Here is a 14,475-nt window from a genome sequence, read left to right as displayed (position 1 = left end):
TTAATTACAAAATACAAAATTTTAAAAACTTTCATTGATATATTTTTGGCCATAGCATTACTTTATCCGGTACTTACTTTTCTTATTTTGAATTAGTCAATAAAAGTAGATGGATAAGTATTTATTTAATTAGCAAAGACTTTCCTACAGTATAATGCGTTTACTTTCCTTCAAATATTTTAACAACTTCATATTAAAACAAGAATACAAGTTCATAACAAGATAGTTGACAATATAACAATGGCTATAACTTCAGACCAACCATGTCATATCTACCCTCTAGCTGATATTCAATCCGCAACAAAAAACTTCGACGATGGATTGGTGATCGGTCATGGTGGTTTTGGGAAAGTTTACAAAGGTCATCTCACTGGTGAAAAAGATTGTAGCACCAGTGTTGCCATTAAACATTTAGATTCTATGTCCGATCAAGGAGCACCTGAGTTCAGAGCCGAAATCGAGGTGCTTTCTAAGTTAAGGCACGTGCATTTGGTGTCTCTCCTTGGTTGTTGTGATGATGACAAAGAAATGATTCTTGTTTATGAGTACATGCCCAATGGAACACTTTATCATCATTTGCATAATAGTAGCACACCTTTGTCTTGGATGCAAAGACTCCGGATAGGCATAGGAGCCGCACGAGGATTGGACTATCTTCACACAGGTGTAGGCACCCAGCGTGGAATCATACACCGTGATGTGAAAAGCTCGAATATTCTTCTTGATGAGGGTTGGGCAGCCAAGATATCGGATTTTGGACTGGCCAAACTATGTCAAATAAATCAATCGTCTACTTACGTCCACACTGGCATTAAGGGGACTTTCGGATATATGGATCCAGAGATTTTTATGACTGGTAAATTCACTAGAAAGACGGATGTTTTTGCGTATGGAGTGGTACTATTTGAATTGCTATCTGGGAGACACGCTGTCCTCCCAGATGGTGACGAAGATTTGAGTTTGGCACGGTGGGCTCAGAATTGTGTTAAAGAAAGAAAACTGGATCAAATTGTTGATTATGAAATACGAGGTACATTATCTTCTAAAAGTTTGAAGGAGTTTGTCCAAATTGGATTCCGTTATTTGCATAGTGATCCAAAAGAACGGCCGACAATGTCTGAGGTAGTCGTCGCACTCCAGCTTTCACTTGCGTTACAAGAGAAGTTTGAGAGGTGTGCAAAACCAGCAGGGCTATTTGGATTCACTTGGAAGATGCCAAGTTATATGTTTCCTAGAAAAAAAGAAATTACCGGTACAAACTTGTTTTTTGGTGTTTATTATACTAGAATGTCCTTACTAATTATATTGTTTGAACTTTTGGAATTAATATTTTGTGTGCTAGAAGTAAAATAAACATAATTGCAGAAAATATATATATGTAACAGACTGAAGAGGCTATTAGCAGTCAGTCTGCTTTACTTTCATATTGTTGGGACTTAAAAACATTGCATATTTAATGTAGGGCCGGCTCCGAAAAGACGAAAAAAAATTTGGGTCAAAGGCGAACTTTTTTTTTGCTTTAAGTAAAAGAAACATTTTGTTAGGTTTAAACAATTTAATTATAAATGAGCTTATTTGATTATGATTTAAGTTGTGTAAAAAACTTTTGTATAAAAATAAGCTTAAAATTGTCTCAAATAAGACTAGAACCCACAACTTTTTAGTTAGATGTCATACCCCTTTACCATTAGACCAAGCTAGTAGTTATGTAATTGTGTTGAAACATTGATTATACACATGTTTTTATAAAAATACATATAATTTTTTTTGAAAAAAATAAATTTCGGGCCTAGCAGGGTGTTGGGCATGTGGCCGTCGACTACCCTGCCATGCCTCAAAGACGGCCCTGAATTTTAATGTTATTAGGACATCAACTTGTAATTTTAACACTAGGTTGCATACTTGCATGTATGTTCATCAATTTGTAATGTTATTGATGTGGGCCCAAGTGTAGAAGAGTGGGTCATGGTGTTTCTGGAGGCCCAAGGTCGCGCTTCAAAAGGGACTACTTTTGTTTTTTTCGTCTAGTTTTCGGGTTTTGTGTTGGGCCATTGTTGGGCCTTTGGTTGTTTGTGTTGACCCAAACCTATTTTGAATGTTCTGTTAATATGTTATGAATGCTTGTGACTGATCATTGATTAGAATTGAATAAAAAAGCTTTTGTTTTTCAAATTCCTGACTTTTGAATCGAATTTGGGAGTTTGGGTAAGGATCATCACGGGTATTCATAGAGTCAACGTGATTTGCCTTCGTTCTCTAGTAGTACGCTGCATCAGTTATAGATTTGCTTCGATCTGTCTTTATAATAAGACCATTTAATGCTTGCAGAGGATGGCAGTGGCGACAAATTCAACAATGAAATGCTTCATGATTACAAGCAAATGCATGGCCAGTCTTTCAAAATATTCTCATATGATGAACTGAAATATGCTACACAAAACTTCCAAAATGCAACAATAAGTGACCGACGTGGTTGGGTATACAAAGGGTGGATCGATAAGAAGTCACATTCCTCCTCTGAGGCTGGCATTGGATCGGCCATTATGGTGTCGTCATTCCACCGTAGACCCAAGGTAAACAATTAACTATATTTAATCTCATGATTAATTATCTTTTATATTAAATTTTAATCTAAGAATTTTCATATGTAGGAGGATATACATCAATTGGGAAAATTCTGTCATCCCAACCTTCATAGGTTCTTAGGATATTGTTTGGAAGGCGAAACGTTATACCTTGTACACGAGTTCATGGAGAAAAGAAGCTTAAAAGATTACTTGCAAGAAGGTATATTTACTTTTAACTTATTAAAATTTTCAATTTGAAAACAATAATGTATATTCTTTCTTGGCTATAGGAATTGAAACCATTCCCTTTATTACGAGGGTTAAAATACCAGTCGGGGTTGCTCGTGGCCTGCATTTTCTACAAAGTAATCAGCTGATCGTTGAAGGTTGGATACTAGACACAGATGAGATTTGGCTTGATAAGGTAAACTTTAAGATGTTCATGATATTACATTTCATTATGCTTATTACTTATTAGTTATTTCTCTATTATTAATAATTATAATAAGACCTCATATATAATTACTCTTTTACAGGAATTTAACGCAAAGCTTTTTTATTTCGATGTCGCAATGTTGTTGTATAGATTACGGTACCCATTAGCAGGTAAAAATTTATCACTTAGTTTTTTTTTTTAAATGATTGTAATATATAATCTGCATCAAATTTAAGGCCATACATCTAAGAGAAGGCAGTGTGATGTCAACGGTCTTGGGATGTTACTGATGGAGATACTTAGAGGGAAACCATTTGTTTTGGATTATTTGGGACGAGAGCATTGGTCTGGCGAAGTTGCTTTAGCGTCAAATACGAGGACCAGGGATCTGGTGGATCCACGAATGATATTAAATGAGAGAGCACATGAACTGCTTTCTTTGATACTGAAGTGCACTAGACACGACTACGCAATGGAACAAGCTTTAAAGGAACTAGAACTAATTTACAGCAGAATGAAAGATGGTGACAAAGGTTGCCACTAAAGGTGGTTGTTTTGTCTATGATTTACTAGTTGTGTAAACACATCCGAATGTAATCGGAAAACGCAATGTACATAAATGTTCCTCCTCTGACACCCCTTTCAACAATCTTTCAAGTTAATTGATAATCTCGTCATTCTTTGGATCAAGTACAAATGAAATTAACGTGTTAAACGTGAGAATCAAGTAGAGTAATTATATATACAAGTAGAGTAATTATGTAATTACTCTATAATGTAATTGCATAATTACTCTATTTGATTTTCATATTTAGCATGTTAATTTCATTTGTACGTTAACTTTCCCCAACTATTGCTATGTATTACTTTTGAGTTAAATTTGTTGACTATCGACTTCCAATTTTTCATAAAATTCATATTTTCTCGAATTAGGAATTACTGGTTATTTGTGAAATTAAAACCAATTTAAGAACTTTCTTAATTTTTACTTAATTTTCATGGAAAGGTAAGCTGGTTTTTATTAATCACATGATCACAAGCATCATTCTTTGGTCGTTGCCAATCCCAACTAACGAATTGACTGTTGACGGTCTCAACTTTTTAACGTATTTGTTCGCAGTGGTCCGTAAGTAACAGAATCCTAACGACGTTACTTGAAGGTGGCAAGAAAGATGGTTTCGGCCAGAAAAGCCACGTTTTCTGCCGGAAAACTCAACCTGAATGCCACCTGAACATCGCCACCAATCAATACCGGCGATGGTTATAGGGTTCCGGACCTCCGCTGACCTCAACAATTGGGGGCTTGTACCATATAAAGGTTCCTAAATGTCCGGTCCAAGGTTAAAAAGATGTATGGAAAGAAAATGCTGAGTTTTCCACAAAAAAATGAGTTTTCCAGTGACGTAAAGATTCTGTTAATCGTGGGCCATTGCAAACAAATATATTAAAAGATGAGACCGTCATCAGCCAATTCGTTAGTTGGGATCGGTAGCAACCAAAAAGTAGTTGGGATTAATAAAAATTAATATATCTATTTAAAGTAACTAATCATAGCTATGACTTCTCTTAAATCTACTAGAATAAGTACTTATATTCTATCAAAAAGATAATGTTTTCGTCTTAAAGAGGTTTTATCTTCCGTTTTGCATCAAATGATACCTTGTATCATTCTGAAATTGTTAACTAAGCATCAAAATGGCGTACATTTAAGCTAATAAACAAATATAAGCTTGATTCACTCGAATATAAGCTACTAATGACATGTTCAAACTCTTGATGTGAAGGATTACTTATCATGTCTTACGATATCCAAATCCCAGTCGAAAAAATGCTAATTGCCGAACAAAACATCAAAAATAAGACAGAGAGCAACATATGCTAGAAAACTCGAAAAATAAAGCAAACTAAACGGATGAAAATGATAGACTAATTGAGGGACAAATCACCTTCTTCGTTGTGATGAATCTAGAACAACTTGAACAAAAGGCCTCCATGGGTGGCATAAAAGGGTGCAAACACCAAAGATTCAACAGCCATGAGCTTGATCAGGATGTTTAGTGACGGTCCGGAAGTGTCCTTTAAAGGATCCCCGACTGTGTCTCCGATCACAGCCGCTTTGTGTGCGTCTGACCCTTTTGGTCCAAGTGATCTTGCATGCTCAGAAACACCAGTCTAACATTACAATAAAAATAAAGTAATTATTAATAAAAGTGAAGAGAGTTAAAAGAGTGTATAATTAAGAAAGAAGAGATGTTCATTGTACCTCGATGTATTTCTTAGCGTTGTCCCAAGCACCACCGGTGTTTGATGCAGAGATAGCAATCTGCATCATGTTATAGTAGTTACAAAGTTGGCAATTTCCGACATGACACAAAAATACTCAGCTTTGGCTTGTCCTATCAAACCCGTTTAATAAACAGTTCATTTTCAGTTTGGCCTGTTTAATTAATCGGGCCGCGTTAGGTTTGGCTTGTCCTATCTAACCCGTTTAATAATCGAGTCCTGTTCGGATTAACCTATTTAATTAAACGAGTTGTGTTTGATATGGCCTCTTTAATTAAGCAGGTCGTCTATGGTTTGGACCGTTTAACTAAACATGTCAGGTTCAGTTTGGCCAGCTAATTAAACAAGTCGCACTCGGTTTTTTTAAAACAAGCTGTGTTCAGTTTAACCTGTTTAATTATACGGGTCATGTTCCTTTTACGTGTTTAATTAAACGAGTCACGATATTTGACATGTTTAACTAAACAGGTCAGCACGCTAACCCATTAATGACCCATTTAAACATTTCATAACAACCCACCAACCCAACAAACACATGTGTACAACTTAATTATTATCCGCCAATCGGTTTGGATAAATGGGTTAAACAGGCTGTGTTTGGGTTACTGTTTTTAACACAAATAATTATACGCATCATGTTCAAGTTAAACAATTTAACCCACCAACCCGATACATTAAACCAGAACAGGTTCTAACAGGTCAGACAAGTTAGTAATTTTATCAACATTACCTGCACGCCAGAAACAAGAGATCCAGCAAGAACACCGGAAAGTGTTTCAACACCAAAGAAAATCCCAACAATGAGGGGAGTCAGCATGACAAGAGCACCAGGCGGGATCATCTCTTTAATCGAGGCATCGGTTGATATTTTCACACAGGTGGCATAATCAGGCTTAGCAGTTCCTTCCATGAGGCCCGGGATGGTGTTGAATTGCCTGCGGACCTCTTCAACCATTTTAAGTCCTGCTTTACCCACACTTTTCATTGTCATGGCTGAAAACCAGTATGGAAGCATGGCACCCACGAGCAAACCGATAAACACTTTGGGGGTAAGTACATCTACGGTTGTAATTTCGGCCCGGCTCACAAATGCACAATAGAGCCAAGGACACGAGTGCGGCTGAACCAATGGCAAAACCCTTGCCAATAGCTGCAGTGGTGTTTCCAGCAGCATCAAGGGCATCGGTCCTCTCACGAATTCTGTGGCTCATTCCAGCCATTTCAGCAATACCACCAGCATTGTCACTAATGGGACCATACGCATCAATGGCCAAACCAGTGGCTATGGTGCTCAGCATCCCAAGAGCCGCCACAGCAACACCATACATGGCGGCAAAGCTAAAACTTACAAAAATACTTATTGCGATTGCAAAAATCGGGATGATGCATGATTTGTATCCCAAAGCAAGACCAAATATGACATTTGTAGCAGCTCCGGTTCGGCATGAGTCAGCAACATCTTGCACAGGGCTAAGAGAAACAGTCAAGTTAGTCAACAACTCAACATAAAAGTATTTGACTTTTTATTTTTAAACATTTTTGTCGCCAAAAGACGGTCTTTTTAAAGAAGAAAAACTAGTACCTGTAAGCATTGCTAGTGAAGTACTCGGTTACAAATCCAATAATAAGACCAGCCCACAAACCAACACCGACACACAAGAACAATTGCCTGCATCATATTACAAAAGTGTAAGGTTTCAGGACAATATTTTCCCAATATTGAAAAGGTAAACACGTTGAACATACCAGTTTTTAACTACTTTCTGGGCTCCAAAATTGAAGATGGTGAAGCTAGAAGGAAGAGCAATCCAACTAACAATGGCTATACCAATAGTCATCAAAACAGTTGAAATAATGAGTTGGTTTTTCAAAGACGGCTCGATTTGCTTAACAGTTTTGACTTCAAAGAAGTCAGTGGCAAACAAGGTGGTAATCAAGCAGACAAGGATGCCAACAGAGCTTATAATTAGTGGGTACATCATCGAAGTGAAATCATGAGTGTTTCCAAATGAGGAAATTGAAGCAACAACAAGTGCTGCGCATGATGACTCAGCATATGACCCGAAAAGATCTGATCCCATACCAGCAATATCCCCAACATTGTCACCAACATTATCAGCAATAACCTGCGTCATTTTGACATTAAATTGATAAGCTACCCAAAAAACACAAATGTAAACGTTGTTTCCTACTAGAACACTCTAGTTTAATCTCAAACGAGCACAAAAAAAGATACTTAAACGAACGAGCATGAACAACAGTTTCTGTTCATTTACTTGAACGAACGAACGAACATGAACAAATGTCCGAAATTCCGAATCGCTCATTTATATTCGTGAAGATTTGTTTGTTTACGTTCATTTATGTATTTCAGTTGACGTTTGTTAAGTCCGTTCGTGTATATAATCTGTTAAGCCCATTAACATTTACTCTAATTTTGTAAAAACTAAAATATCACCCATTACAATTTCGTTTAGTTTTATCAACTTTTTAGGCTCAACATATTGATATTCACATTTACTTTTAATTGGTGTTCGCTTTATTATGTTCTTTCATCTAAGTTCAGTTATGTTTCATTCGTTTACGTTCATGAACCGTCCGTTTATACTCAGTGAACAAACATAAACGAACACGACAGGTTCATTTTTTAAACGAACGAACACGATTAAGAAACTTTACCGCTGGATTTCTGGGATCATCTTCAGGGATGTTTCTTTCAACTTCGCCAACAAGATCAGCAGCTTTTGTGTATATACCACCACCAACTCTACCAAAAAGGGCCATTGACGATCCACCGAGTCCGTAACCGGTTATTGACTCAAAAAGACCTTCCCAATCTTCACCATAATAAATCTTGAACAAATTAATGGTAATATACAACACAAGAAGACCATTTGCAGCAAGGAGAAAACCCATAACTGCCCCTGATCGGAATGCAACAATAAAAGCCTTGCTGACACCCTTTCGTGCCTCAAGGGTAGTTCTGGCATTTGCATATGTGGCGATCTTCATTCCAAGAAAGCCAGATACAACCGATGTGATGGCACCGAGCAAGAATGACACGGGGCTGAAAACAGCTGTCATTAGAGCCGGTTTGCACATCTTGGTGGTGTCGTATGTGCATACTTTGCTGCTTGTGCTGAATCCCTCAACCGACCCGAGGAATACAAAGATTAGGATAGCGAAATGACCATAAAGACCCCGACATATTGGTATTCAGTGAACAGGAAAGATGTTGCTCCTGCGATTTGAAAAGATATTTTTTGATTAATTGCTTGAATTTACACCTAAAAACACATCAAATGTCTTGAATATAAACGATTATTGTCAGTATAATTGATCATTACAATAAAAATTATATTCATCCTGAACCAACCATATTAGCAAGAGAAAATGGAAAATTATTGGTCCCTACACATACTGACAGACAAGTTTCTTGTTTTAATTTACAATTACAATTTAACCTACATTTAAAGAAAATGATAAATTTGCTTGAATTTCCAAAAACACATCAACATAATATAGCATATTTCTCTGTCTTGAAAATAAACTGATTATTATAAGAAAAATTGATAATTATTTGTATGACTGAGTTTAAGTGTTTAACACTTTTAACTTTATATTACTGGTCCCAGCACAGTGACAGACAACTGTGAACTGTCTTGTTTTATTTACAACTTAACCTACATTTTGGGCATATTTTGTTTTCTACTGTAAGAACAAATCAAGGATAAAATGGTCCACACTCCAGATAAGGCATTAGCTACACCAGCAAATCAACTAGATCTATGAACATCAGAATCAGATGCAATCGCATTTGCATCATATAAAATATTGCCATATTGTCCAAGATCCAGTTAGCATGTTATAAAAATATGTCACCGACAACCAGCAAGATCCCACCAACTGTGATTAAACAACATTAAATCGAAACTAATTATTTTTATTTTATATTAAGGGGAATTAAAGTCTGGAAATTAAAACAGACCCTACCAACATTAAAATATATAAAACATGCATATTTTTTAAGAAATGGAAAGGTAGATCTCAATTTATACAAACTTTAACCTGACTTTACAATTATTAAATTAAAAGCCCGGGTATGTTTGGGATTGATTTTAAAAAATGCTTATTGTCTTTTTCAAAAAGTCATTTTAAAAAACCAGGATTTAGGACTTTTGAAAAACTGTTTTTTAACTCTTTCAAAAAGCTAAAATTAAAAATACTTTTTATGATTGTCAAACACATTTTAACTTATTGGCTTTTTGAAAACACCAAAAAGCCAATAAGCATTTTTCAAACTCAATCCCAAACATTAAACATCAATAAACTGTAAATCAGAAAACGAGAAAACAAAACAACTTAATTATAAGGTTTGAGTTTTCCAAATATTCATATTAATAAACAAAATTCATCTAAAATCTATAAAATTAATATTGAAAACATCAAATTAAACATCAATAAACCGTAAATCAGAAATTAAATAACATAAATATGAGTTTTCCAGAAATTAATAAACAAAATTCATGTAAAATTAATGAAATTAAACACTAATTAAACTTCAATAAACTGTAAATCAAAAATTAAACACTAATTAAACATCAATAAAGTGTAAATAAGAAATTAAACACTAATTAAACATCAATAAAGTGTGAATCAGAAATTAAACACTAATTAAACATCAATGAAGTGTGATACAGAAATTAAACACTAATTAAACATCAATAAACTGTAAATCAGAAATTAAACACTAATTAAACATCAATAAAGTGTAAATCAGAGATTAAACAGCGTAACTATCAGATTTGAGTTTTCCAGATATTAATAAGCAAAATTCATGAATAATACATGATATTAAACACTAATTTATGAAATTAAAACTGAAAACACTGGTAAAACATCAATAAACAGTAAATCAGAAAATAATAAAACAAAATTCATGTATAACTTATGAAATTAAACAAATCCAGATGTAGTTCGGTTTGTGTTATATATAAAAGGATCAATATTTTCTCAAAAAAAAAATAATAAAAAATTAAACACTAAATTATGAATGTAAAACTAAAAAACACTAATCGAACATCACTACACAGTAAATCAGAAATTAAACAACATAACTATCAGATATGAGCTTTCCAGATATTATAAACAAAATTCATCTAAACTTTATGAAATTAAAAACCAATTAAACATTACTAAACCGTAAATCACAAATTAAGCAATGTAACTATCAGATTTGAGCTTAGCAGATACTAATAAACAAAATTCATGTATGAAATTAAACACTAATTTATGAAATTAAACAACCCAACTCTCAGATTTGAGCTTACCAGACACTAATAAACAAAATTCACGTAAGATTAAACACTAATTCACGAAATTAAACACTAAATTATGAAACTAAACACTAGTTAAGCATCAATCCACTGTAAAGCAAAGCTCAAACAACCAAACCATCAGATTTATGAGATTAAACAACGTAATTAATCATATTTGAGATTTCCAGGTGCTAATAAACAAAATTCATGTATTATTTACGCAATTAAACACTAATTAACCGTTAATCCACTGTAAAATAGAGGTTAAACAGCCTAAACATCAGATTAATTAAATTAAACAGCGGAATTATCAGATTTGAGCTTACCAGATACTAACTAATAAACAAAATTCACGTAGAATTAAACACTAAATTATAAAATTAAACACTAATTACGCATCAATCCACTGTAAAACAGAGCTTAAACAACCTAACCACCAGATTTATGAAATTAAACCACGTAACTATCAGATTTAACTTCTCCAGACACTAATAAACAAAATTCACGTAAAATTAAACACGAATTCACGAAATAAACCTTCGGAAATAGCGTTTTGAATCTCAGCACACTTCTGCACAACCGTATGATCATTAACACCTTCCTCTTCCTCAATCAACGCCTCCGTGTATCCATTCTTCCCGTCAGCACCTGGCTTCTCCGGCGAAAGCTTGACTTGCGACACAAGGTACCACTGGAACAATGAGAACGCGATTCCGATCACCGCACAGATCGGGATTATCAGTTCGGTTCCGAGGAGGATTGTTGTAGTCGTCATCTCTGACGACGTCGTTTCGATTGAGTGATAATAATAATAATAATAATAATAATATTAATGATAATATTATTATTGTGAGAGGAATGGATCTCGGAGGTTATGGTGAATGGATGGAGAGTGAAGGTGTGAGGTGATAAATAGAAGATGATAAGTTGTTACAGAGTGGAATTTACTAAGTGTAGAGAGGTGTGGTTGTTGGAGATGTGTTTTTGTGGAGTGAGGGTTGTGTTTTGGTTGGTGGTTAGTGGTTTTGGATCTGGAAGATAGAAAATTGATAGTCACGTAGATCGCAATGTTATATAGCAAAATTGGGACGGTGCCGGTATTTCTTTAATTTGGAAAATACCGGTATTAAAAACTTAATTTGGTAACGACGGTACCAAATCTGTATTGGTGTTAAAAACGCTCATTCTTTGTTACGTTATATTTTTTTATTTTTCTTTTGAAAAAAATATATTAACCTATGATTACGGATGTGGATACATAAGTTTTTGTACAGCGTGGTATAATACGGATCGTGGATGGATGTGGGGCGATAACATGAGAGGCGTAGTACGAGAAGTCGGGGCGATATCTACGTTGTAGAAGTTGGATGGTACACCCTTCTACCATTATGAATTTTGTAAAAAGTTTATTTTTAATAGCTGATGGTCTTATGTAAATCTGTCTTTTTCGGGACTAGTTCAAAGTCGATTCCTTAATTGCTGTGAGATCATGCCTCATGATGCGCGGGAACTAGATGGTATCCGTAAACTCTCGTCTCCTGTCAGGTTCAAACCCGAGATTGAAACCATGATTCGTCCATTAACCCAGATGTCCATAAAATGACCCAAGTGAGAATCGAGCATATATCTCGATTAGGAGGACAGTCCAACTAACCACTATAGACCTAATTCACATAAACCTTCACCCCATGTTGAGTTCAAACCCGAAAGAAATTGAAGCCATAATTCGCCTTTTTAACCATATGTCTATGAAAAGTTATTGACGTGTAAAGTCTTATGAGAAGTTAATATAAAAAATTTTGTAAAATACGTTTTAACTTAAATATATAAAAGTCGTCGTTCTAAATAGAAAAGTGGAGTAAAGTTTTGTGGATAAATTTGTAGCATTATAATATGCCATGGTCGTCTTTGAGGCATGGTAGGGTAGTCGATGGCCACAGGCCCGACAAGCTGGTAGGCCCGAAACTTTTTTTTTCCAAATAAAATTATATTTATTTTTATCAAAAACATGTGTATAATCAATGTTCAACACAATTACATAACCACTAGCTTGGTTTAATGGTATAGGGGTATGACATCTAATCAAAATGTTGTGGGTTCTAATCTTATTTGAGACAATTTTAAACTTATTTTTATACAAAGTTTTTTACACAACTTAAATCATAATCAAATAAGCCAATTTATAATTAAATTGTTTAACCCTACAAAATGTTTATTTTACTTAAGGTTCAAAAAAATGTTCGTCTTTGGCCTAAATTTTTTTCGTCTTTTCTGAGCCAGCCCTGTAATATGCTTATAAAAGTGTATTATTATTATTATTATTATTATTATTATTATTATGGAGGCGAATGAAGGTGTGTGGTGTTGAAGTGATAAATAGAGGCCCAATCGGGTGTGGAGTTAATGATAAATTTTGACAGAGTGGGACTTACTAAGTACAGAGTAATAATGCAGTGGAAGATGTGTTTTGTGGAATGATGGTTGCATTTTGGTTGGTGGGTAATGGTTTTGGATCTGGAGAAAAGGGTGGCCCTACCGTAACGTAAAATATTATAAAACGACAAAATAGAGCGTTAATTAATTTAAAACCTTTATAAAGTTTTTCCGAATAAAAATTCACATGATATTAAGAAAATTATTATATTTTTTTTGAACGGCATAGGTTAGTGGCTGGAAGACTTGATTTCAATACTACGTTTCTGAAAATAGTTCAGCGGGTCGTGCACAGTAAATCATCGATGCTGATAAACAATAGTTTTGTTTTCAGTAAGATCGGGTTTATTATTTAAAAACGGTTACGGCACGGCTTGTTTCTCGCTATCATATCTCTGTTATAGTTGGATCATTTATGTTATATTAAAAGTATATTGAAGATAATATTACATCTGATTGAACAACCAAGATAAAGATACTTAATAAATGAAACAATAAAGATAATTGAATAAGTTATGGGTAAATATGTCATATATTTATTCACCATGGGAAAGTTAACGTATAAATTAAATTAACATGTTAAACTACACTATTTGATTCTCACAGTTAGTACGTTAATTTAATTTGTGTTTGATCAAAACCCTATTCAACATAATGATTATATAAATATATAAGTTAGATCAAAATGGTAATTATTATCGTTAGATTCTATATAAGAACTCAAAACAGGCGAACATGACATTTCATCTTCTTTCTATAGTAAGTTAGCTTAGCAAGCATTTACCAACAACATTTTACGTTGGACACATTGGTAACGACTAAATAGTCACTTGAATGTATTTTAAGCTAACAATATTGCATTATATTATTAACTTAATCGTTACATAAAAATAGTTACATCAATTTTAAATTTAGCAAACTTTGAAAACGTGTAAATACCAATGACATGTTCAACATAATGTTTAAAATGTACAAAACATTAAAAAGCTTTTGGTAATTGGACTTGAGTGTTGTTAATGTAAATGAATCATGAATAGTTATATTATTTGTCTTTAGTTTTTTAAACAACTTTTGAATATAAGACTTAAACTTCTCGCATAAAATCTCAAAATAATATCAATATTAAGAGTTTAATATATATATTTTGTGTAAATATTAAACAAATAATTTTTTTGCTGGCAAAAAATATTATCTTATATCACCTGTTATTATAGAAACTTGTAGTCTGTCATGTACTTCTTTTTGTTTTTATTGTGTGCATATAAAGTTTTACAATTAAGAGGAGCCCGGGCACTAGTGTGGGTAAGATTAATGGGTAGTTTACCACATAGTAAACACACCCCTAGTTACATGGGTAGTTTGCTAAATTACAATTTGTGGCAAAGGTTTACCGTGTGGTTATATGATTGTTGGAGACTTTTGAAGAAATAAAAATACC

The 14,475-nt window shown here is 34.1% G+C and overlaps 1 protein-coding gene and 2 pseudogenes across 2 annotated transcripts; 2 read left to right on the top strand and 1 right to left on the bottom strand.

Moving 5' to 3' along the window:
* The first annotated feature begins 240 nt into the window (after positions 1-240).
* Positions 241-2,585, top strand: LOC143632329 (receptor-like protein kinase FERONIA pseudogene; annotated as a pseudogene).
* LOC143632328 (putative serine/threonine-protein kinase PBL4) lies at positions 2,178-3,547 on the top strand. The gene is made up of 4 exons (XM_077100878.1): positions 2,178-2,787; positions 2,858-2,991; positions 3,104-3,173; positions 3,240-3,547. Exons 1-4 carry the CDS (start codon positions 2,751-2,753, stop codon positions 3,545-3,547), a joined length of 549 nt encoding a protein of 182 aa, XP_076956993.1. The 5' UTR covers positions 2,178-2,750.
* Positions 3,548-4,723: 1,176 nt separating this feature from the next.
* Positions 4,724-11,552, bottom strand: LOC143632371 (pyrophosphate-energized vacuolar membrane proton pump-like; annotated as a pseudogene). Its single transcript, XR_013153504.1, has 7 exons — positions 11,142-11,552; positions 7,966-8,527; positions 7,033-7,412; positions 6,869-6,955; positions 6,017-6,756; positions 5,267-5,326; positions 4,724-5,175 (listed from the first exon to the last, which is right to left on the bottom strand). The product of XR_013153504.1 is annotated as a pyrophosphate-energized vacuolar membrane proton pump-like (transcript).
* Between the last annotated feature and the right edge of the window lie 2,923 nt (positions 11,553-14,475).

This window comes from Bidens hawaiensis, unplaced genomic scaffold, assembly GCF_021521415.1.
Source record: "Bidens hawaiensis isolate Kalapana, Puna unplaced genomic scaffold, B.hawaiensis_p1.1 tig00006387_1, whole genome shotgun sequence".
In the NCBI taxonomy this organism is placed as follows: domain Eukaryota; kingdom Viridiplantae; phylum Streptophyta; class Magnoliopsida; order Asterales; family Asteraceae; genus Bidens; species Bidens hawaiensis.
This window is presented reverse-complemented; position numbering and strand designations above follow the sequence as displayed.